The sequence below is a fragment of the Panicum hallii genome, chromosome 2 (assembly GCF_002211085.1).
Source record: "Panicum hallii strain FIL2 chromosome 2, PHallii_v3.1, whole genome shotgun sequence".
Classification (NCBI taxonomy): Eukaryota; Viridiplantae; Streptophyta; class Magnoliopsida; order Poales; family Poaceae; genus Panicum; species Panicum hallii.
Window position 1 is genome coordinate 10,020,164 of NC_038043.1, and position 22,561 is coordinate 10,042,724.

The 22,561-nt window shown below is 45.8% G+C and overlaps 1 protein-coding gene across 2 annotated transcripts; it reads left to right on the forward strand.

The window, feature by feature from the left end:
- Window positions 1-64: 64 nt before the first annotated feature.
- Window positions 65-22,028, forward strand: LOC112883192 (probable WRKY transcription factor 54). Of its 2 annotated transcripts, XM_025948454.1 has the most exons (3): window positions 65-621; window positions 20,356-20,460; window positions 21,492-22,028. In XM_025948454.1, exons 1-3 carry the CDS (start codon window positions 317-319, stop codon window positions 21,949-21,951), a joined length of 870 nt encoding a protein of 289 aa, XP_025804239.1. In that variant the 5' UTR covers window positions 65-316; the 3' UTR covers window positions 21,952-22,028. The 2 variants fall into 2 exon arrangements, 1 of the variants encoding a protein (XP_025804239.1); XR_003226768.1 differs by lacking the exons at window positions 20,356-20,460; window positions 21,492-22,028 and adding an exon at window positions 926-1,933 and having other exon boundaries at window positions 494-621.
- The last annotated feature ends 533 nt before the right edge of the window (window positions 22,029-22,561 follow it).

The following is a 22,561-nucleotide window of genomic DNA, read 5'->3' on the forward strand; positions in this document are numbered from 1 at the left end:
GAATATCTAATTGTACGATTATATATAAAAATGGTTTCAAATATTCCCACGGATGGAACCCGGTTCGTCTTAGTCTCTTAGAGATAAGATGTGCCCTCCGGTGATTGGATCACTGGTTGCTATCTTGACTGACCCCAGCTCAATAAGGTGCAACTTTTTAGTATTAAAAGAGAACAAAGTGTAGTGATTTCATAATCCTGGTCACCTACCCTCAGGAGTCAAGAAGACAGAAAATATCTTACACACTACACTAGTCATCTACTCATCTTCGAGTAACACAGATTGAGCGAGCGAGTTTTCAGTTTCAGTTCGAGACATGGCTGCCGGCCCGGGTGGCGCAACGGTGGAGCAGTTCATCGTCGGAGCTCAGAAGTCAACCAACCAGCTCAAGGTCGTGCTGGCCAAGCTACTGCCGGCTGCTGGACTAGGCGCTCGCGCCGGAGCAGGATCCGCCGTGGACGCCCTCCTGTCAGACATCACCGATTCGCTGTCTCAAGAGCTCGCGTGTCTGCGGCTCGGCGCGTTGGACACTCAGCGATCGCCATGGCAGAGTTCTACTGGTGCCGGCGGCAGCGCCGGCGGCGGCAGGAGATCAGCGCCAACGGGTGGTCAACGGGTCAGGTACCTGCCTTACAACATCTTTAACTTGCTCCGGAGCCAGCATCATCTTTTAGCTAATTTTTTTTCAAAACACCGTACATACGTAGACGCTCCTAAACACACACAAGATTATTAATTTTTTATAGTATAAAATTTATCTGTTGACAATATAGGCAAACGCAGTATTAAATTTCGTATGAAATAAATCATGATGAATATAGAAACTAGCATGCATAAATATAACATACTAGACAACATACTAGACAGCATAAATAATATAACCAGAATCTCAAGGTACATGCTTAAGAAATATATCATATCACAGAATACGTACTGAGTCTTGACTGGAGAGTTGACGACGACGAACCGCCGCTGCTGGAGACGACGAAGGCGGTTGGCCCGTGAGGCGACGGAGTTGGGTGGAAGACGCGCTGTGGTGAAGACCTTAAGTAGTCACGTGAAGCGCTTTCCAAAAATCTTATTCGCCCTCTCCGAGTGCAGGATCCCAAAGGCGAAGAGTTCCGGAGACCTGCTTCCCATTCACCGGTGCAAGCCAGCGCTCGGGATGGAGAAGGCTACGGTGGCGGCACAGCAGCGAGAAGAGGCAAAAACCCTAGGTTTTGGTGTTTTCTGGTGGAGGCCGATGGGTTATATATAGGGAAGCCAAACTGACCCTGCATGGCGATCGGGATCTAACGGTTTAGAGTTTAGACTTTCATATCTTGCTGACTTAGAGGCCAAGTCATCAAAAAATTAAACTGCAAAAGAAAGCCGCGCCCCGCAAGGCGAGGGGCCGGATTTCGGCGGACCATTCACGCAGGTGCCGCGCGCCCGTGCCCTTCGCCTCGCCCCGCCCATTCCCCGAACACTTATAACCGATCAGTCGCAACATACTTTGCAACCAATGCATCCTACAACTCTTTCACATCTATTATATGCATGTACACATCAACCAGACAATTAGCGAGGACACTTATAACACAGCCCATGAAGAGATTGTCGGCATCCGTGAAATTCTTCCTCCCCTCTAGAGAATATTCATTTGTTGGTATGCCAAGCCTCGCTTCCTACGCATGCATTACAGTCAGCCAGAGACAGACTTTGACTTACAATCTTTTAAAATGCACATCAGAAAATATTTTTTTCCGGCCTCAGTGCATCAGCATAACCAGCCATTGTAAAATCAATAGATTGCCTATTATAAGGCTTTTGGATTGTTGAGAATATAGATAAACACAGTATTAAATTTCATATTGTGACATTCAGGTAATTAGAGATATAGACACTAGGTTTTAATGTGAGAAGTATATGCTTGCTATTGTGTATGTGTGTAGTGTAAAGAAATAGGGGTATATTTGTAATTCTGTAAAATATAGGTCCTTTAGTGTTAATTGGGTAAGAATGAGAGATAGCATTAAAACCTAGGATAAATATAATACTAGGTGTCAAATTTATATTATCATAGGAAAGAAAGTGTAAAAAAATAGGTTAAATTCTAAGGAAAATAAGCCTTTAAGTAAAAATAGGGACCTAAGTGTGATTAAAACAAAAAAAATCATAGAGCCTTTTATGTAAAATAGTTGAAGTGTAAAAGTAACTTTCATGTTTACTTAAGGGCTAATATGTAAGAATACAAGTCATCATGACATCCCATGAAAACTTGTAAACATATCCAAAATTTCATCAAATCCACTTTGGCAAGGACAAAAGAATTCAAATTCTACCTTTACTCAAAAATTTAATATGTAAAGCTATAAACTTTGGCCTTTTGAACTTGAACCTTAAAGCAATATTGTAGAGTTTGAAAAACTCTACAACTTTTATTTTGGGCATTTTCTCATTAAACCTCTAGATCAGTGGGAAATCTTTCTTTACTGAGAGGTCCCTGAAATCCTTGAAAATTACAAACAAGTCCCCCGGACCCCCTCCCCTCTCTTCTTCTTCCCCGAGCACGTGCTCTGCTCTGCTTCGCACTGCCGCCGGTGCAGCTCCCCCGGCCGCCGCCGCTCTGCCGCCGCCACCGCTCCACCTCCTGCTTCCCCTCCCTCCACGCGTCACTCTCCCCTGGTTCCGGTCCTATCTCCTCTCTCCGCTGCCCTGTTTTGAGCGCACCACGGCCTCCCGAGCCTCCGCCGGCCGCCACCTCGTCGCCGCCGTGGGCAGCTCAGTGCAAAACCCCAGGGCCTTAACTCCCGCGCGCATTAGCACCACAAGCACCCCAGCAAACCGTTCCTCTTGCGCTTTTGTCGTTTCCCCAACGCTAGACCCGAGCTCCACTGCCGCCCCCTCCCCTGCTTCCACTCCGGTGATTCCTGCTCACCGTGGGCAGTTCACCTCCGCTGTCCTCGCACCACGACGACCCCTTAGCTCATTTCCTCTTGACCCCGTGAAGCTTTGCAGCCTCTCAATTAGTCCCTTTAGGCGCCACATCGGCTTCCCGACGCGTGCCAGCGATCTCCACCCGCCGCCGCTCGGCCTCGCCGTGGACAGCCGCCACCGAGCGCCCATCGCCCCTATCAATCGTCTAGAAAGCTTTCTCGGTGCTTGCTTGTGCTCACCAGCCTCTAAACGCCGACGAACTCCGACCGGAGCACCATTACCGACTAGCGCCGCCCGCCGCCTCCTGCTCGCCATGGAGCACCCCTCTCCGGCCCTCTCCGACCCTAATTGAGCTCACCTCTAGCTTCTCCACATCGCCCTGAAACTCCTCGACTACTTCCTCGCCACCCCCGACCACCGGAGCACCACCCCCGCCGTTCAACTCCACCGCCGGTCGCACTGTCCTCGTTGCGCCACCGCTTCAGCTCACCCCGACCCGATTCCGGCCACCCCCACGTGCGCACCGACGTGGTAGTGCTTTCCCACCCCTCCACCCTCACCGCCGGCGATCGCCGTCGCCGGGACAGACCGGTCAAATCTTTGTCTTCCCCTCTGACCACGGCCAGGGACCACGGGTTAAAAGATACAAAAGTTCAGGGGGTTATCTGCAAGGCTTAAGACTTGTGTGAATAGTGCCTTAGGGACCTCCTAGTGTTAATTATGTTGTCAATTTTGAAATTTCATATCAAATCAAGGAAAAATCACAAAAATGCAAACTAAAATTTGTTAGAATCCTCATTTTAAGATCTATAACTTTCTTTATAGATTAACTTTCAGTTTCTGATTGGTTTGTACTCTAAATTAAATACTAATTTTAAGTAGTTGTAGGCTAAGAAAATACATAATAAATGGCAGAAAAATGATAAAAATGTGAAACCAATTGCATTAATCTTGTTTTGATATATATTACTTAGGAAGAATAATTAACCTACTGTTTGTATAATAAATTCTTAATGTGTGAGTTTAAATGTAAACAATACCTATTTAACCTTATGTATTTAATATCTGTGGATTTAAATGTTAAAAAAAATAATGAAAATATTTTTAAGGTATTATTCTTACGTAGTGTAGCCTGTACTTAAATTCTCCACATAGGATCAAGTGTCAAACAACTAGGATACATTGAACATGCTATAATAAGTCCATAGTTTAATAATAACCTAGAGTTAATATAAATAATTAGCGTAGCAAATAAATAAAGCTATTTAATATAGTTATTTTAGTATTTAAAACCAACTCAACATGTTTCCCCATGCCATTAACTAAATAATTAGAGTAGCCAACCCTGTTGCTTAATGTAACTAGATAAAATAATTAATACCTGATAAATGACTGCCCGGTAGAGAAATAAATAGTAAGTGTATGAAGAAAATTATATTTTAGTTGGATTGCAACCTTATCGTGGAATAAAATAAAAGAATATACATCCCTTAAACTACATCTTTGCATATCATATGGACTCGACTACTCTCGCCGACGGAGACTACGAGCTGATCCCGAATCAGGAAGTGAAGATTTCTGAAGATCCCGGAAACGCCGTCGGAAATTTAACTGAAGCTCCGAACCAAAGTTCGGAAAACTTTGACCCTACTGCCCCCAACCCCGTGCAAGAAGGCAAGCCCCGGACATATCCCACTACTTTATTTACACTGCAATCTATAAATATTTATATATATCTACGCATTAAGTTATTAGGAATTGTTTGAAAACCCTAGTTGCATGATCCTAGTAACCAATGTATTGGACATCAGAACTTGAGTCCGAATAGCTGCAATGCTAATAGGACCGGTAGAAGTCGAGTGATTTTCTGTCACTCGCGCGATATAGGAATTGCTCTGTTTACATTCCTATATTCACTATAAGGATGACGGACGGGATTTATGTAAAATATCATGGATGAGATGATACCCCGTCTGTGTTGATGAATTTGGCTGAGGTCGCAGTGTGTGGTAGCGGTGGTTAAGCGTTTGAAAGTACTAGCCACATGCCGCGAAATATGGTAAGCGGTAAGCCTAGTAACCAATCGGCCCGAGGAGTGGACATACCTCCCACCACTCGTATTTGGTTTTTCCGGTTACTTGATTCGACGTGTGGGAATACGTGTTGCAGGGCAACCAGGAGTACGGTTATGTAATCGCGCTACAGACGTACGTCCTGCACATTGGATGTGCGTACGGTCCTGCAGTTGCTTGTGGTGGACCTGATCCACGAGTCAGAATGAAAGGCAAACGGTTGCTTCGGAACGATCTTAGGATGTTCCAAGCGTGTGAGTTAGGTTTACCCTTGTAAGGCTGAAATTCGATTTAGGAATCGTCCGTTTCTCGCGGAGATTGAGACTGCTTGATCGCTTTACCACATAGAGTAACAAGAGCAATTTTATGGTTACCAAAGATGATGTGTGGCAGAACCGCCTGAATTATTCCGGCTCAAGTGCGCTAATGATTACCTTACAACTGCTATTATCTTAACACACTTCAAACGGAACAATCCATTGGTCTGTCGGGTCTCTGCCCGATACAACCACGGTTTAACAGGATCGAAGCAGGTTTACCTCGCACGAAGGCGAGTTTACAATCATAGAACAGCTCATCAACTTTTAATTTAAAGATAATCAAACATTATTACAAACCAGGTTTAAGCGTAAGTAAACTTATACAACCGTGTTCAAACTGACAAGCGGAACAGCTTGTCCAAACTAACAGCGGAAAGAAAAGATTACGCGACTACACACGTCGCGAAGGTGGACACCATGCTTAGCCCAAGGTCTGGTGTCACTCCGGAGGGTCACTGCCAGCCAGGGACAGGTCCCACTCCACGGACCAGCCAAAAGGAACGGACGTGGGCCACACAGGGTTATCCGTGGGATCCTCGAAGGTTAAACCTGAAACAGATACTAGCAAGACTGAGTACTCTAATACTCAGCAAGGCTTACCCGAGGTTGGGTATACTTTAGCCCATAACTAGACTCATGAAGGCATTTCAAGGGTTCTGGGTTTATTTTCAGCTGAAAAGCAACAAAGAGTATGAACTACTTTCACATTCTAGTTGATTATCCATTCTAGGTTAGCACCTACACTAAACAAGCAAGATAGAGATTATCATCCATCAAGATTATTCCATCAACAATTACACTTTTTACTCGATGTGGCAGAAGGGATAAGTAGTCTCATTCATCGTGAGAGGCAGACGATTCCTGAATCGAGATTCAACCTTGCAAGGTAAACCTAACACACACGCTTGGAATACCAACAGGGTGTTCCGAAGCAACCGTTTCCCTCATATTCCGGGTTATGGATCAGGGCCACCACAAGCGACTGCAGGACCGTACGCACACCAATTGTGCAGGACATACGTCTGTAGCGCGACTACAGAACCCGTATTCCTGTCTGCCTTGCAGAACGTACTCCCACACGTCGGTGCGTGTAAACATAAAATAAAAGTCGAGTGGTGGAAACGCGTCCATTTGCCGGGCCATTCGGGTACTAGGCTTACCGCTTACCATATTTCGCGGTATGTGGCTAGTACTTTCAAACGCTTAGCCACCACTACCACACATTTCGACCTTAACCACTTTTGACAAAACAGACAGGGTAAACCTTCAGGTCATGATACAACACATGACCCTGTCCATCATCCTTATAGTGGTTGCAGAATTGTAAACAAGCAACTCCTATATCGTGCGAGTGACAGGAAATCACCCGACTTTTACCGGCCCTATTTAGCAGAGCATCTAAGCGATAAGGACTTAGGTACAATACATTGGATTCCTAAGATCTTATGCAACTAGGGTTTCATTTCAACTCCTAGACGTAATGCAAGATATATAATATAAGAATGGAATTGTAATATATTGAAATACTGGGATATGCACCGGGGCTTGCCTTCTTGAGTGGGGTTGGGGGCAGGAGTGTCAGAGACTTCCGAACTTTGGTTCGGGGCTTCAATTAGTTCCTCGACAGCTTGTGTTGGGTCTTCAGAAAACCCTTGGTCTTGTCCTAAGACCAACTCGTAATCTCCGTCGTCAAGTGTCGTTGGCCCTATATGAGATGCAATTAATTAAGTAAGATGAGATTAAATTTAAGGTCCTATATTACAAAAATTGCATTTCACCATGTCAACACACAAGGGCTCATGAAATAAAAAGGGTTTAGGTTTGAATCACCATTTATAAAGGAATCATGAGAGTATCATTGAATTTACTGCAAACAGGAACTAGAACATTTAAATTTGAATTTGAAATCCAAATTTAAATTCAAAACTTTAAGTTTACAGGATCATAAAGTTTTGGAAACTTAATTATGCATTAAGTATTAACACATTGGAACTTGATACAAGGATCTTAACTAAGTAGGTTTAAAGGACATGCTTAGCTAACTTTTAAAGTTTCTCAAATTCGAATTGCCTAAATTCAAAAGAAGTTAAGTTATTAAATGAAAGCTAAGTTTGATATTTTAACACAAGGTTACACATAGCTCATAGAATTTATATGCCAAAAACCATGAGAAACAAAATCAAAATGTAGAAGTTGTATACCAAATACCTTTTAACTTTAGATTTAAAATAGGTGTGCAAGTATTTAGTTTCATATCAAACTTCATAAATAAAAGTTGTAGGGTTTGAAATCTAGTTTCCAAAAAAAGTAATTTTACAATTTTTGGATTTTTCTACACTTTTCTATTGATTTTACAATTCAGCAGCACTTCTCACATGAAATATCAAACATGTTTACAGAGAGGTCCTTAGCATCACTATTCCCCTGAGTCTTATAGCTTGCAAATAGCCCCCTGGGCTTTTGCTCCTTCTAACCCGAGATCCTTTCCGGTTCAAAACAGGGATAGCGGAGTTTGACCGGCGTGTACCGGTGACGGCGATCACCGGCGGCAGGATTGGAGGGGTGGGGAAGCACCAGTGACCCTTTGCGCACCTGGGGATGCTTGGAATTGGTGCGGGGTGGCTGGTAGCGGCGGTACGGCAGAGCAGGCGGCCGGCGGTGGAGGTGAGTGGTGGGAGCGGCCGTCCAGTGGTCGGAGGTGGCGTGGAGTAGGCCGGGGAGCTTCACTAGGTCACAGGGAATCCAGCCGTAGGGTCTTGGTGATGCGGGGGTGATCGAGGTGACCGGCCCACGGTGGGCAGGAGGCAGCGGCGGGCGGTGCTGGTCGGGAGGGTTCCTTGGCCGGCGTTGGGAGGCGGCTGGGGGTTGGGAAGTACAAGCAAGTACCGGGAGAGCTTCTGAAGGGGTCGGTGAGTGCAATGGCGGCCTGGATGTGGCTGCCCACGGTGACCCAGAGTTCACCGGAGGAAGGAGTTGGGCGGCGGAGGCGAAGGGAGCTCGGAGTGGGTTTGGCAAGGAAATTAGCGGTGCAAACGGAGCGAGTGTGAGTTGCTGATGCTGCTGAGCAGAAGAGAGGGAAGGATAAGGCGAGCTCATGTGGGAATTGCGGCGGCGGCGAGGTGGCGGCCGGCGGGCGCTCGGGGGAGCCGTGGCGCGCTTGGAGCAGGATAGCGGTGTAGAAGACAGAGCCGGGCCCGAGGAGAGGATGACGCGTGGATGGGGAAGGAGCAGGAGGTGGATGGCGGCGGCCTACACAGCGGTGGCCAGGGGCGGCGTACTGCGCCGGCGACAGGGGAGGCAGAGGAAAAACCAGAGCAGAAGAGCAGGTGCTCGGGGAGGAAGAAGAGAGGGGAGGGGGTCCGAGGAGTTGTTTGCAAAACAGAAGAATTACAGGGACCGACAGAAAAGAAAGATTTCCCACTAATCTAGAGATCTAATGAGGAAGTGTCCAAAAAGAAAGTTGTAGAGTTTTTCAAGCTCTACAATTTAGCTTTAGGGATCAACTTCAAAAACCCAAAGTTTACAGTATAACATGTTAAATTTGAACAAAGTAGAATTTGAATTACCCTTGTCTTTACCAAGGGAAATTTTGATCAAACTTTTGGTGTATTTGCAATGTTTAAGGAATGTCATGATGACTAGCACTTTTACATATTAGCCCTCAAGTAATCACACAAGTTACTTTTATAAAGCATGTATTCTACACAAAAGCCCTATAGTTTTTGTGCTAATTACACATAAATCCTTACCTTTCCACCACAAACCCATTGTTCTTAAGATTTAACCTCCCTTTTTTACTTTTCTTTCTACAAAGATGAAAATTAAACACTAAGCATGATTTTTCTCCTAGATTCTAAAGCTACCTTCTATTTAACCCAAATAACACTTAAGAGCCTATATTTTATAGAAATTACAAATATACCCCTAGTCTCTTGTGCTACTTACATATTCTATAGCAAGCATACAAATAAGCATACATGTATAGCATCAAAATCTAGTGTCCCTGTTTTCTAATTACCTGAATGTCACAGCCTTCCCCCCTAAAAAGAATCTTGTCCCAAGATTCTAGGACAAAAGAAGTGGAATGATTAGTTTCGGAGATTGGCTTGGAAGACATCGGGGAAATTATGCTGAAGATAAGATTCAGTTTCCCATGTTGCTTCTTCTTCGGTGTGATGGTTCCACTGAATCTTGTACATTCTAATGGTTTCCCTTCTAGTACTCCTTTCTTTGGTATCTAGCACTCTGATGGGATGCTCTGTATAAGTTAGGTCGGCTTCGATTTCAATGGTCTGAGGAGCGATAATCTCAGTGGGAACTTTGGCACACTTCCGAAGTTGAGATACATGAAAGATGTTATGGATGGCCGCTAGTTGAGGAGGAAGTTGGAGACGATAAGCTACGGGTCCACAGATTTCAAGGATTTTAAAGGGTCCGATGTATCGAGGAGCAAGTTTCCCTTTTACACCGAACCTTTGAATACCTCGGGTAGGAGATACTCGAAGATACACGAAGTCTCCAATTTGAAACTGTAAAGGTTTCCTTCGTATATCAGCGTAGCTTTTCTGTCGAGATTGGGCTGCCTTCAGATTTGTCTGTATAATCCTTACTTTCTCTTCCGCCTCGTTGACAAGATCTGGTCCAAAGATTCTACGCTCGCCGGTTTGTGACCAACTCAAAGGAGTTCTGCAACGGCGACCGTACAATGCTTCAAATGGGGCCATCTTGAGACTGGTTTGATAGCTATTATTGTAAGAGAATTCTGCCAATGATAAGCATTTGTTCCAATTCTTGTCGTACTGAAGGACACAGGCTCGAAGCATATCTTCCAAAATTTGATTTACCCTTTCAGTTTGTCCATCTGTCTGAGGATGATAAGGCGAGCTTCGAATTAACTTAGTTCCAAGAGCATTTTGGAGTTGCTCCCAGAACCTAGCGACGAATTGTGCTCCACGATTAGAAATGATCGTTTTAGGTATGCCATGAAGACGAACAATTTGATCCAAGTAAATCTCGGCATACTTCTTGGCATTACAGGTAGTGTGCACAGGAAGGAAATGTGCAGATTTGGTTAATCGATCCACGATTACCCAAATAGAATCATGTCTCAGAGAAGTATTAGGCAGACCAACAATGAAATCCATACTAATATCTTCCCATTTCCAAGAGGGAATGGTTAGAGGTTGGAGGGTACCAGCAGTCTTCAGATGACTAGCTTTGACCTTTGGCAGATATCACATTCTAAGACATACTTGGCAATTTCTCGTCTCATACGAGTCCATCAAAAGTTTTGTTTCAAATCTTGGTACATCTTTGTACTGCCCGGATGTATAGAAAATTTGGACAGGTGGGCTTCGTCCATTATCTGTTTACGGAGTTTGTGGTCCTTGGGTACAACAAATCGTTTGTTGAACCACAAAACTCGTTCGGGATCCACTTGGAAACATTTATACTTTTTCTCGCCTTGTGTTATCTTCTGCTTAGTGATTCCAACTCCCTCACTACGCTGCTGAGCTAGAATAATATCATCCCTAAGCGTGGCTTCAACCAAGAGATGGTTTAAGTCACCTTGGAGAACGATTTCTAGATCAAGCTTCCTCATTTCCCAGCAAAGAGTTTCGTTGAAAGCTTCAACAGATAGGCAAGAACAATGTGTCTTGCGACTGAGGGCATCTGCAACGACATTGGCCTTGCCTGGATGATAGTGTACCTCTAGATCATAATCCTTGATCAGTTCTAACCAGCGTCTTTGCCTCATATTCAAATCTGCTTGGGTAAAGATATATTTGAGGCTTTTGTGGTCAGTATAGATATGACACTTTGCACCCATTAGATGATGTCTCCAAATTTTCAAGGCATGGATGACAGCTGCTAGTTCGAGATCATGTGTAGGATAGTTCTGTTCATGAACTCTGAGTGCCCGAGATGCATATGCAATCACTCGGTGGTTTTGCATAAGGACACAACCAAGTCCAGTTCCTGATGCATCACAATAGATATCAAAGGGTTTTGACACATCAGGTTGAGCCAAGACTGGAGCAGTAGTGAGATGATCCCTGAGAATATGGAATGCATCATCGCATTTTTGATTCCAAGAGAATTTAACACCTTTCTTCAGTAGTTCGGTCATAGGTTTGGCTATTCTGGAGAAATTCGGAATAAATCGTCGGTAATAGCCTGCTAGACCCAGAAAACTACGGATCTGATGGACTGAGGTTGGGGGTTTCCAATCCATCACTTCTTGTACTTTACTGGGATCGACGGATATTCCATCACCAGAAATAGTATGGCCCAGGAATTTTACTGTATCCAACCAAAATTCGCACTTGGAGAACTTGGCGTACAGACGATGGTCTCTTAATCGCTGAAGGATAACATGAAGATGTTTGACATGATCTTCTTGAGTTTTAGAGTAAATCAGGATGTCGTCAATGAAGACCACAACAAACTTGTCGAGTTCTTTCATGAAGACAGAATTCATGAGGTACATGAAATAGGCTGGAGCATTAGTGAGACCAAACGACATGACTAGATACTCGTATAGACCATATCGAGTGGAGAAAGCTATTTTTGGAACATCACTGGGCCGGATCTTAATTTGATGATAGCCGGAACGAAGATCAATCTTAGAGAATACCTTAGCTCCGGCTAGTTGATCGAAAAGGATGTCAATGCGGGGTAGGGGATACTTATTTTTGATAGTTACCGCATTGAGAGGACGGTAATCTACACACAGTCTTAGATTATTGTCTTTCTTTTTTACAAACAAGGCTGGACAACCCCATGGTGATGCACTTGGACGAATAAAACCTTTGTCTAAGAGGTCCTGGAGTTGGATTTTCAATTCTGCCAACTCATTGGGAGGCATACGATAGGATTTCTTAGAGATAGGGGCTGTACCAGGTTGGAATTCTATGATGAACTCGATATCTCTATCCGGGGGCATTCCAGGTAAATCATCCGGAAAAACATATGGATATTCATAGACTATTGGAATATCCTTGATGCCAAATGCAGCATAGGTGCAAGAGTTGAAGGATTTTGGTTGTGGAAGATAAAGAATGGTAGGCCCATTTTCTGGTGAATCCATTTCCACGATTCGAGAAGAAATATCTAAAGATACATGATACTGGGTCATCCAATTCATTCCTAAAAGAACATCCATTCCTTTTAGGTCTAGTAACAATAAATCTGCCCTTATCAGATTATTACCCATTTGAATTGGCACGCATCTACAAATGCGGTTTGAGGTGATGTTACCACCCGGAGTTATTATCATATATACTCCATTAACAGGATAGATATCCAAGCCTATTTTAGTTCCAAACTTTGTACTGATAAAGCTATGGGTGGCACCGGTATCCAAAAGAACAGTAACGGGATGATAGTTGATAGAAAATGTACCCGTCATTATCGGTGTCCCCTCGGGAAGTTCGGAGAGTGTGGTGAGGTTCACCCTCCCTTGTCGGACCTGAACCACTTGTCTCTTGCCCTTACCCTTGTTAATCGGATTAGATGCCTGCCCTTGGAAAGATTTCCTAGGTTGAGGGCAGTCCTTGATGAAGTGAGACGGGCTTCCGCAATTGAAACAACGATAGTTGCTGTTTCCTGGAGTGGCTGGCGGGAAGCTCGGCCGCGGACCTTGTTGTGGTGGCTGTTGATTTTGTGGCGGCAGTGGTCGGTTGAATTGTGCCTGTTGGGGAGGTCGGGCTTCCCATCTGCCAGTCAAATTGCCTCGAGGTGGGGCTCGAGGGGCGTTACTCGGAACCAACCGATATCTTGACAATTGTGGAGTTGCAGGCCCTGTAGGTGCTTTCCGTTTCTTTTCTATTCTGTGGGCTGAAATGCAATCTTCCTGAGTAATGGCCATGTTGACCAACTCATTAAAATTGTCGGCCTTTACCAAATTCAGCCATTCTGTAAGTTTAGTGTTTAGGCCTCGGCGAAAGTGATCACGTTTGCGGGCATCAGTGTCCGCATGAGATCCCGCATACTGGCACAAGTGATTGAAAACTTGTGCATACTGCGTAACAGTGCGGGTACCTTGGGTCAAACTCAAGAATTCATTGAGCTTTCGCTCAATGAGTCCTTCTGGTATGTGATGTGCTCGAAACACAGTCCGAAACTCGTCCCAGGTGACTACATGTTCGGCAGGTTGCATAGCATGAAACTGATCCCACCATAGACGAGCAATGCCTCGGAGCTGCTGGGCTGCAAAGAGCACCTTATTTTCCAATGAACATGGAGCTGCTAGTAAGGCGAACTTGGACTCGATGATTCGAAGCCAAGCGTCTGCGTCCAAAGGCTCATCTGCCTTATGGAACAATGGTGGTTGAGTGCTGAGGAAGTCCTGGTAACTGGCTGACAAGGGTTCCTCTCGGCCTCGGGGTTGCTGACGGAAATGGCCCATTTGAGCTTGTACAAGTTGGTTAAGAAGCTCGGTTTGCCGGGCCATAACCTCGGCTAGATTTGGAGGTGGCGGTGGTGGTTGCTGGGAACCACCAGGCTGACCTGCCCGGAATCCTTCCGGGGTTCCTCGAGTAGCTCCAACCATCTGAAATAAAGGAGATATCCATTATCAACCATAGTCTTACTCCAATTTCAGATAATATGCAATTACCAAATGGAAATGTAATGCATATGCTCCATTCAATCCATCCAGAATAGATGCCAGGATATTGAGCAAGGTAACCAAACACCAGATTTAGATTGCTATAAAAACATTGGTAAACCTTACATCTTATATCAATACACTCAAACCACTACAAACCTTTGCCTGAAAGCACATGCCACATTTACAACAAGTGACTCTATATCTAGATAAACTACATACTGCCTATGTCACATCTTTTTACACTAGTTACAACTAGACTATCACTCACTCAACCACAACTAAAAGTCATCAAAGTTTCCTACTGATGACTGACTACCAGAAGAGGAATGATGGGGAGTGATGACAGGGTCTCCGTGCTCAAAGTCAATCTCGGAGACTCCCTCTATTTCCTCGGGATCTTCCTCTTCTTCTTCAGGTGCTGGTACTGCAGGAGGTACGGGCTGCTGTTGGAGCTCATTTATGTGTGCATTGGCATCATCCACTTCGAGGATAAGATCATGAATCTGCTCTTGAAGAAATTCAATGATTGTGTTGCTTTGGGTGATCGTCGCATCACTTTCATTGATTTGATCTTCCCTGTGATGAATAGTCTCGTTTTGGGTAGCAATGATTCCATCTTTCTCAATCACCAAAGTTCGAAGTTGATCCACTTGGGTGATATGTCTAGTAGCTTCCCCATGGAGACTTCGCGCAGCATTTACCAATTGGCCCATCTCACGACGTAGCAACGATTGATAATGATACTGCACATTCATGAAGCGCATCATCCCTCGAAGTGCTTCTTCCGATGAACCTTCCAATCTGTGACTCTCAGGAATTACCCTGAGATTCCATTCTGACTCACTATGATCTGTTGTAGCAAACAAACCAATGGGTTGTCCTACGACTTCCCCGGGATGTTGATTACGGAAGGCATAAATAGCTTCTAGTGCTGCCGCTTCGATAGTATCCACAATTCGATAGCCCATCATGCTGACTTCAATGGGCTGCCATTGTGAGCGAGAAGGATGCGGAGGAATGGTCATCCTGACGTGGGCTCTGTGAACTCCTTCTTCCAAATGCTCAATAGCATCGTATTGGGGAGGTTCCGTATAGTGGAAGGACTGTAAGGATTCCCAAAGTAAACGAGGGAAACCTTCCCAATGAAGGGCATTGGTATGAAGATGCCCTTCCGAATCCCAGAAGACATTAGAAGGGGCTGCCATCTGCAACAAGAATGCAAATAGTGAGACTTTTTACCTTGTTAAGAAAGTACAAGATAAATAGAACGGGATAATCAATTCTGATAACAGCAGGGACTGAAAATCAGATGGAAGCCTAAGATACTATAAGATACCCAACTTAAAACTATCATCAGAACTCCATTAACCCATTCCAAAGACAAACAACACATCATTCATCCTTGGCAACATCAAACATACAGTACACTCTTTTGTTTGATAACAGATTATGCATGCACGTACTATACGTCCTCACAACAAAAACAACTGCCGAATATGTTCGGACTTACGTAATTAATTCCGGTGGCATATTCATACGTCTCTCACTATATATAACTAATCGATAAATCCTACTCGTCCTAACCTCGTAATCGTGGTTAGTGTACCTGCAGAAGAACACATATATATATATATATATATATATATATATATATCATGAACCTTTCATGGCAGCACGACATGAAAGCGTCCCCAAACAGTACTGTTCACTATAGAAAAAGCATCTGTGCAATTACCGCCATACAGACAACGTTAGCATACGTTATCAAAACAACGTATTCACGGGGGGTACCGCAAAATGCGGGGGTATGAACAGCGATCGCCATACCCTGCGCCGAACCATATACTCCCAATATAATCAACCTAAGTTGGTATATTGGCAGCATCTCAAGTAAGCCACTGCTTGAGAAACAGCGTTCGGTTCGCATCACCGACGGGAAGGCTAACTCCCCAGTTAGCTGAGGATCCTTACCTTCTTACCTCATGATCGTAGGTGTCGTAACAGAATGTAAAGTTGAATTGTACAGGAATTTAAATTTTGACAGAAAGTAGTGCTGCAAGTCAGGACTATCTATACATATATAGATACTAATAGCCACCTGATACTTCCCATATAAGTCCCTAGGGCTTTACGTTTTAGGCATCAACCTTAACGGATCCAACGTACTTTGTAAACTCATTTGTTGGCAAATTTTATCCCGGAAACATTTTTTTAAGAGCTTTTCCAGATGTAAGAGTAAACCTACAGCTTTGATACCAGCTGTGGCAGAACTGCCTGAATTATTCCGGCTCAAGTGCGCTAATGATTACCTTACAACTGCTATTATCTTAACGCACTTCAAACGGAACAATCCATTGGTCTGTCGGGTCTCTGCCCGATACAACCACGGTTCAACAGGATCGAAGCAGGTTTACCTCGCACGAAGACGAGTTTACAATCACAGAACAGCTCATCAACTTTTAATTTACAGATAATCAAACATTATTACAAACCAGGTTTAAGCATAAGTAAACTTATACAACCGTGTTCAAACTGACAAGCGGAACAGCTTGTCCAAACTTACAGCGGAAAGAAAAGATTACGCGACTACATACGTCGCGAAGGTGGACACCATGCTTAGCCCAAGGTCTGGTGTCACTCCGGAGGGTCACTGCCAGCCGGGAACAGGTCCCACTCCACGGACCAGCCAAAAGGAACGGACGTGGGCCACACAGGGTTGTCCGTGGGATCCTCGAAGGTTAAACCTGAAACAGATACTAGCAAGGCTGAGTACTCTAATACTCAGCAAGGCTTACCCGAGCTTGGGTATACTTTAGCCCATAACTAGACTCATGAAGGCATTTCAAGGGTTCTGGGTTTATTTTCAGCTGAAAAGCAACAAAAAGTATGAACTACTTTCACATTTTAGCTTTCACATTCTAGTTGATTATCCATTCTAGGTTAGCACCTACACTAAACAAGCAAGATAGAGATTATCATCCATCAAGATTATTCCATCAAAAATTACACTTTTTACTCGATGTGGCAGAAGGGATAAGCAGTCTCATTTATCGTGAGAGGCGGACGATTCCTGAATCGAGATTCAACCTTGCAAGGTAAACCTAACACACACGCTTGGAATACCAACAGGGCGTTCCGAAGCAACCGTTTCCCTCATATTCCGGGTTATGGATCAGGGCCACCACAAGCGACTGCAGGACCGTACGCACACCAATTGTGCAGGACATACGTCTGTAGCGCGACTACAGAACCCGTATTCCTGTCTGCCTTGCAGAACGTACTCCCACACGTCGGTGCGTGTAAACATAAAATAAAAGTCGAGTGGTGGAAACGCGTCCATTTGCCGGGCCATTCGGGTACTAGGCTTACCACTTACCATATTTCGCGGTATGTGGCTAGTACTTTCAAACGCTTAGCCACCACTACCACACATTTCGATCTTAACCACTTTTGACAAAACAGACAGGGTAAACCTTCAGGTCATGATACAACACATGACCCTGTCCATCATCCTTATAGTGGTTGCAGAATTGTAAACAAACAACTCCTATATCGTGCGAGTGACAGGAAATCACCCGACTTTTACCGGCCCTATTTAGCAGAGCATCTAAGCGATAAGGACTTAGGTACAATACATTGGATTCCTAAGATCTTATGCAACTAGGGTTTCATTTCAACTCCTAGACGTAATGCAAGATATATAATATAAGAATGGAATTGTAATAGATTGAAATACTGGGATATGCACCGGGGCTTGCCTTCTTGAGTGGGGTTGGGGGCAGGAGTGTCAGAGACTTCCGAACTTTGGTTCGGGGCTTCAATTAGTTCCTCGACGGCTTGTGTTGGGTCTTCAGAAAACCCTTGGTCTTGTCCTAAGACCAACTCGTAATCTCCGTCGTCAAGTGTCGTTGGCCCTATATGAGATGCAATTAATTAAGTAAGATGAGATTAAATTTAAGGTCCTATATTACAAAAATTGCATTTCACCATGTCAACACACAAGGGCTCATGAAATAAAAAGGGTTTAGGTTTGAATCACCATTTATAAAGGAATCATGAGAGTATCATTGAATTTACTGCAAACAGGAACTAGAACATTTAAATTTGAATTTGAAATCCAAATTTAAATTCAAAACTTTAAGTTTACAGGATCATAAAGTTTTGGAAACTTAATTATGCATTAAGTATTAACACATTGGAACTTGATACAAGGATCTTAACTAAGTAGGTTTAAAGGACATGCTTAGCTAACTTTTAAAGTTTCTCAAATTCGAATTGCCTAAATTCAAAAGAAGTTAAGTTATTAAATGAAAGCTAAGTTTGATATTTTAACACAAGGTTACACATAGCTCATAGAATTTATATGCCAAAAACCATGAGAAACAAAATCAAAATGTAGAAGTTGTATACCAAATACCTTTTAACTTTAGATTTAAAATAGGTGTGCAAGTATTTAGTTTCATATCAAACTTCATAAATAAAAGTTGTAGGGTTTGAAATCTAGTTTCCAAAAAAACTAATTTTACAATTTTTGGATTTTTCTACACTTTTCTATTGATTTTACAAGTCAGCAGCACTTCTCACATGAAATATCAAACATGTTTACACAGAGGTTCTTAGCATCACTATTCCCCTGAGTCTTATAGCTTGCAAATAGCCCCCTGGGCTTTTGATCCTTCTAACCCGAGATCCTTTCCGGTTCAAAACAGGGATAGCGGAGTTTGACCGGCGTGTACCGGTGACGGCGATCACCGGCGGCGGGATTGGAGGGGTGGGGAAGCACCAGTGACCCTTTGCGCACCTGGGGATGCTTGGAATTGGTGCGGGGTGGCTGGTAGCGGCGGCACGGCAGAGCAGGCGGCCGGCGGTGGAGGTGAGTGGTGGGAGCGGCCGTCCAGTGGTCGGAGGTGGCGTGGAGTAGGCCGGGGAGCTTCACTAGGTCACAGGGAATCCAGCCGTAGGGTCTTGGTGATGCGGGGGTGATCGAGGTGACCGGCCCACGGTGGGCAGGAGGCGTCGGCGGGCGGCGCTGGTCGGGAGGGTTCCTTGGCCGGCGTTGGGAGGCGGCTGGGGGCTGGGAAGTACAAGCAAGTACCGGGAGAGCTTCTGAAGGGGTCGGTGAGGGCAATGGCGGCCTGGATGTGGCTGCCCACGGTGACCCAGAGTTCACCGGAGGAAGGAGTTGGGCGGCGGAGGCGAAGGGAGCTCGGAGTGGGTTTGGCAAGGAAATTAGCGGTGCAAACGGAGCGAGTGTGAGTTGCTGATGCTGCTGAGCAGAAGAGAGGGAAGGATAAGGTGAGCTCGTGTGGGAATTGCGGCGGCGGCGAGGTGGCGACCGGCGGGCGCTCGGTGGAGCCGTGGCGCGCTTGGAGCAGGACAGCGGTGTAGAAGACAGAGCCGGGCCCGAGGAGAGGATGACGCGTGGATGGGGAAGGAGCAGGAGGTGGATGGCGGCGGCCTACACAGCCCTACCAATAACTATTAAAGCCTTCATAAGTCTAGTTATATAGCTAAATTATACCATGAAACGGGTAAGCCTTGTTGAGTATTAGAATACTCAGTCTTGCCTTGTGACTTTTTGTTCAGGTAATCCCCTGACAGCCCTATCCTCTGCCCGAAGGTTGGTCCGTGGAATGGGACCCGTCCCCGGCTAACACAGATCCCTCCGAGTGATATCATGCCAGGGCTAGCATGATATCTGAACTGTTTTGTAATGATTTCCATCAGTTGGGAACTGATGTTACTTTTAAACACTCATGTAATATAACTGCCTGTGATGTAAAATATGATGGCATTTGTATCTCTAGACTCGCCTTTGTGCGAGGTACCTTGTTGATCCTGCATTCGGTGGTTTATCGGGATGTTACCCGACAGGCCAAGGGATTACACTATTTGAAGTACGTTGGAGCCCTTGAGAGAGAACCTGCGTACTTGAGCCGGTGTAATTCAGGTTGGTTCTGCCACACGTATGAAATAAATTATGATGAACATAGGAACTAGTATGCGTAGATCTAACATACTAGATATCATTCACACAGGTGCCGGATTTCAGCGTACCATTCACGCAGGTGCCGCACGCCCGCGCCCATCGCTCGGCCCGTGCCCGAGCCTGGTGCGCGCGCGTGTGGTGTTTCTCTTCCCTCCCCCATCATATAGCTTGAGGAGTGGAGACAACCTCCATATTTATATCGGTCGTCCCACTCCTCCACGTTGGACTAAATTTTGTACCATTTCCTCTTACCTTTGAGATTATAGGAATTCTAAAATTTTCCAATGGACCAAGCCTATTAATTCCAGCATTATCCAGCAAGTCACAAGAGAGCTGTTTTGTTCCTTGACACCGTGTGGTTCATCCCAGTCCTATTTTCTAAATTGGATCACCAGTTCTGGTGTTCTTGAGTTTTGACCTCGTCGTCGTCATGATCTCCAGGACGGATGGAGCGTGCCGAATGATTGTACTACAAAATGGAGTTCAAGATTCCTACACATGGAGGAAGTACGGGCAGAAAGACATTCTTGGCGCTAGATTTCCAAGGTATACCTCACTATTTCTCATCCGCCGAATCCGAATGAACTATTCCAGACAGAGTAAAGCTTTGGGGGGCCAAAACGGATCAGAAAGGTTTTCTGCAGAAATTCATATATGAGTGATGAGTCCATGAATGAGGTCATATTTATATATTCCGACCTTTTGCATCATCCAATTCATACGTCATTGCTGATTACTACATCATCATGTCAATGACATGTTTGGAAAATGAACCAGGGAAAATTCAGGGGGAATAATAGAACATTTCATGGATACAGAGGCCGGGATATTATGCTTTTTTAGCACTAAGATCCATTTGGATGTCAATATGACCTTGGCATTGAATTGAATCCTATACCAAATCAGCCTAGGCATTAAAATAAGTTTAATACCAAAATGATTGTTTAGATGTAGATTGAAATTGCTAGATGGAATTCAACTATAGGCAAGTACCAATTCGTGTTTGGATGTCCATACCGTAAATTTGGGAATAGATCCATCTTCATCTCCTCTCCACTGCTCGTTCGGAGCAAAGCGATGGCGCAGCGCGAGGGAGCAGAGGGGAGAGCGCGACATAGCGGCTTCGGGGCGCGGCGGAGCAGGATGGGTGTGGGCGCGGCAGCATCGTGGCGGGGGGTGTGGCGGCCCGATGCGAAAGCGGAGGGGCACGGCCTGGCGCGGCGGCGGAGGGCCTGGGGGAGCGGCACAGCGCGGTGGCATACAGGCCCGAGGGAGCGGCGCGGCGGTGGAGGACCCGAGGAGCGGAGCGGCGAAGCAGGAGAGGCGCGGGGAGCGATGGTGACGGACGCGGGGACGAAGGCGGGTTGCTGTGAATGCAACCGAATACGGAGGGGTAAGGCTTGGAATCGTGGGAAAGAGTGCTGCAACATGTTAAATACCGCTTGGTATTGGAGAAAATTTCCAATGTCAATTCAAAAACATACAAACACCTGATATACACCTGATATTAGGTGCACTCGATACCAATTACAAATTGCAGCCTCCAATATCTGAACTGTGTGGCATGGCTCTCGCAGGAGTTACTTCAGATGTCGTCGCAAATCCGGCTGCCCGGCGCGGAAGCACGTACAGCGATCCCACGCCGACCCATCCAAGCTCAAGATCACCTACATCGCCGCGCACACCTGCGACGACCCACCACGGTCGTCGTCGGCACCACACATTGCGCCGGACCCGGTGACCAGCTCCGCCACGCCGCAGGAGAACGCGGCAGCTCGGCTTGTACCGGTCGCCGCAGCTCCGTCGTCAGCTCAGCGCCGCACCGGCCAACCGTCACCGTTGCTGCACCCTGTGCCGGATCTGACGGCCGGCTCCGTTCCGGCGGCTCTGTCTAGCATGCAGCATGATCCCGTTCCTGATGACACGACCTTCACACCATCGATGGGGGAAAAGCAAGCTGAGCTACTGTTCATACTTTCGCCAGCATGCTCGCAGTCGGAGCTGCTGCCCGCGGAGGTCTCCATTGTTAGCAAATAAGTGTGGCATGTTCTAGTTAGCATAGAGTCTTACTATTTTTTTTACTCTTCCGTTTCTTTTGGGCGCATCCTGTACTGGGAATAGCACAGCTCGCGACGGGACAGGAGCATGTCCTGAGCAGTGAACGGCGCCGCTCATGTCGGAGCATGGTGTGCGCGGTGTCCGCGGCGCGGCCGGCATGGCTTGTGTGTACTGACTCTACATATAGCAGTGGTAAACTGAAAAGCGGAGGTTCTAGAGCCGCACCAAAAATCATCCAGTTGACTGCGTGTGTGTGTTCTCGCGTGCGTTCTGTCACTCGTACCTTGTCTTCCACGACTCCGGCGACCGGACCAACTCCGGCGTGAGTTGGAACAGTTGGTATCAGAGCCGGGCAAGGGAAGGCGCGATGGTGGGAGGGTCTCTGTCGCACGGCAGGCGCTCGAACATGCCGCCACGCCGCCGCCGCCCATCGCTCTCCCCCACGCCGCGTCGAGGCCGAACTGCACCGCAGATCATCTTCAGGCGCACGGTCAAGGAGGCCAACGCCACCGTCCAGTACCCGATGCTCACCCGCACCAACTATGAGGAGTGGGAGATGCTCATGCGGGTGAACATGGAGGCGGCTGGG

Coding starts and splice junctions, on each gene's coding strand:
- LOC112883192 (XM_025948454.1), top strand. CDS start 317: ATGGCTGCCGGCCCGGGTGGCGCAACGGTGGAGCAGTTCATCGTCGGA. Junction 622..20,355: donor ACGGGTGGTCAACGGGTCAG/GTACCTGCCTTA, acceptor CATGATCTCCAG/GACGGATGGAGCGTGCCGAA. Junction 20,461..21,491: donor CTTGGCGCTAGATTTCCAAG/GTATACCTCACT, acceptor TGGCTCTCGCAG/GAGTTACTTCAGATGTCGTC.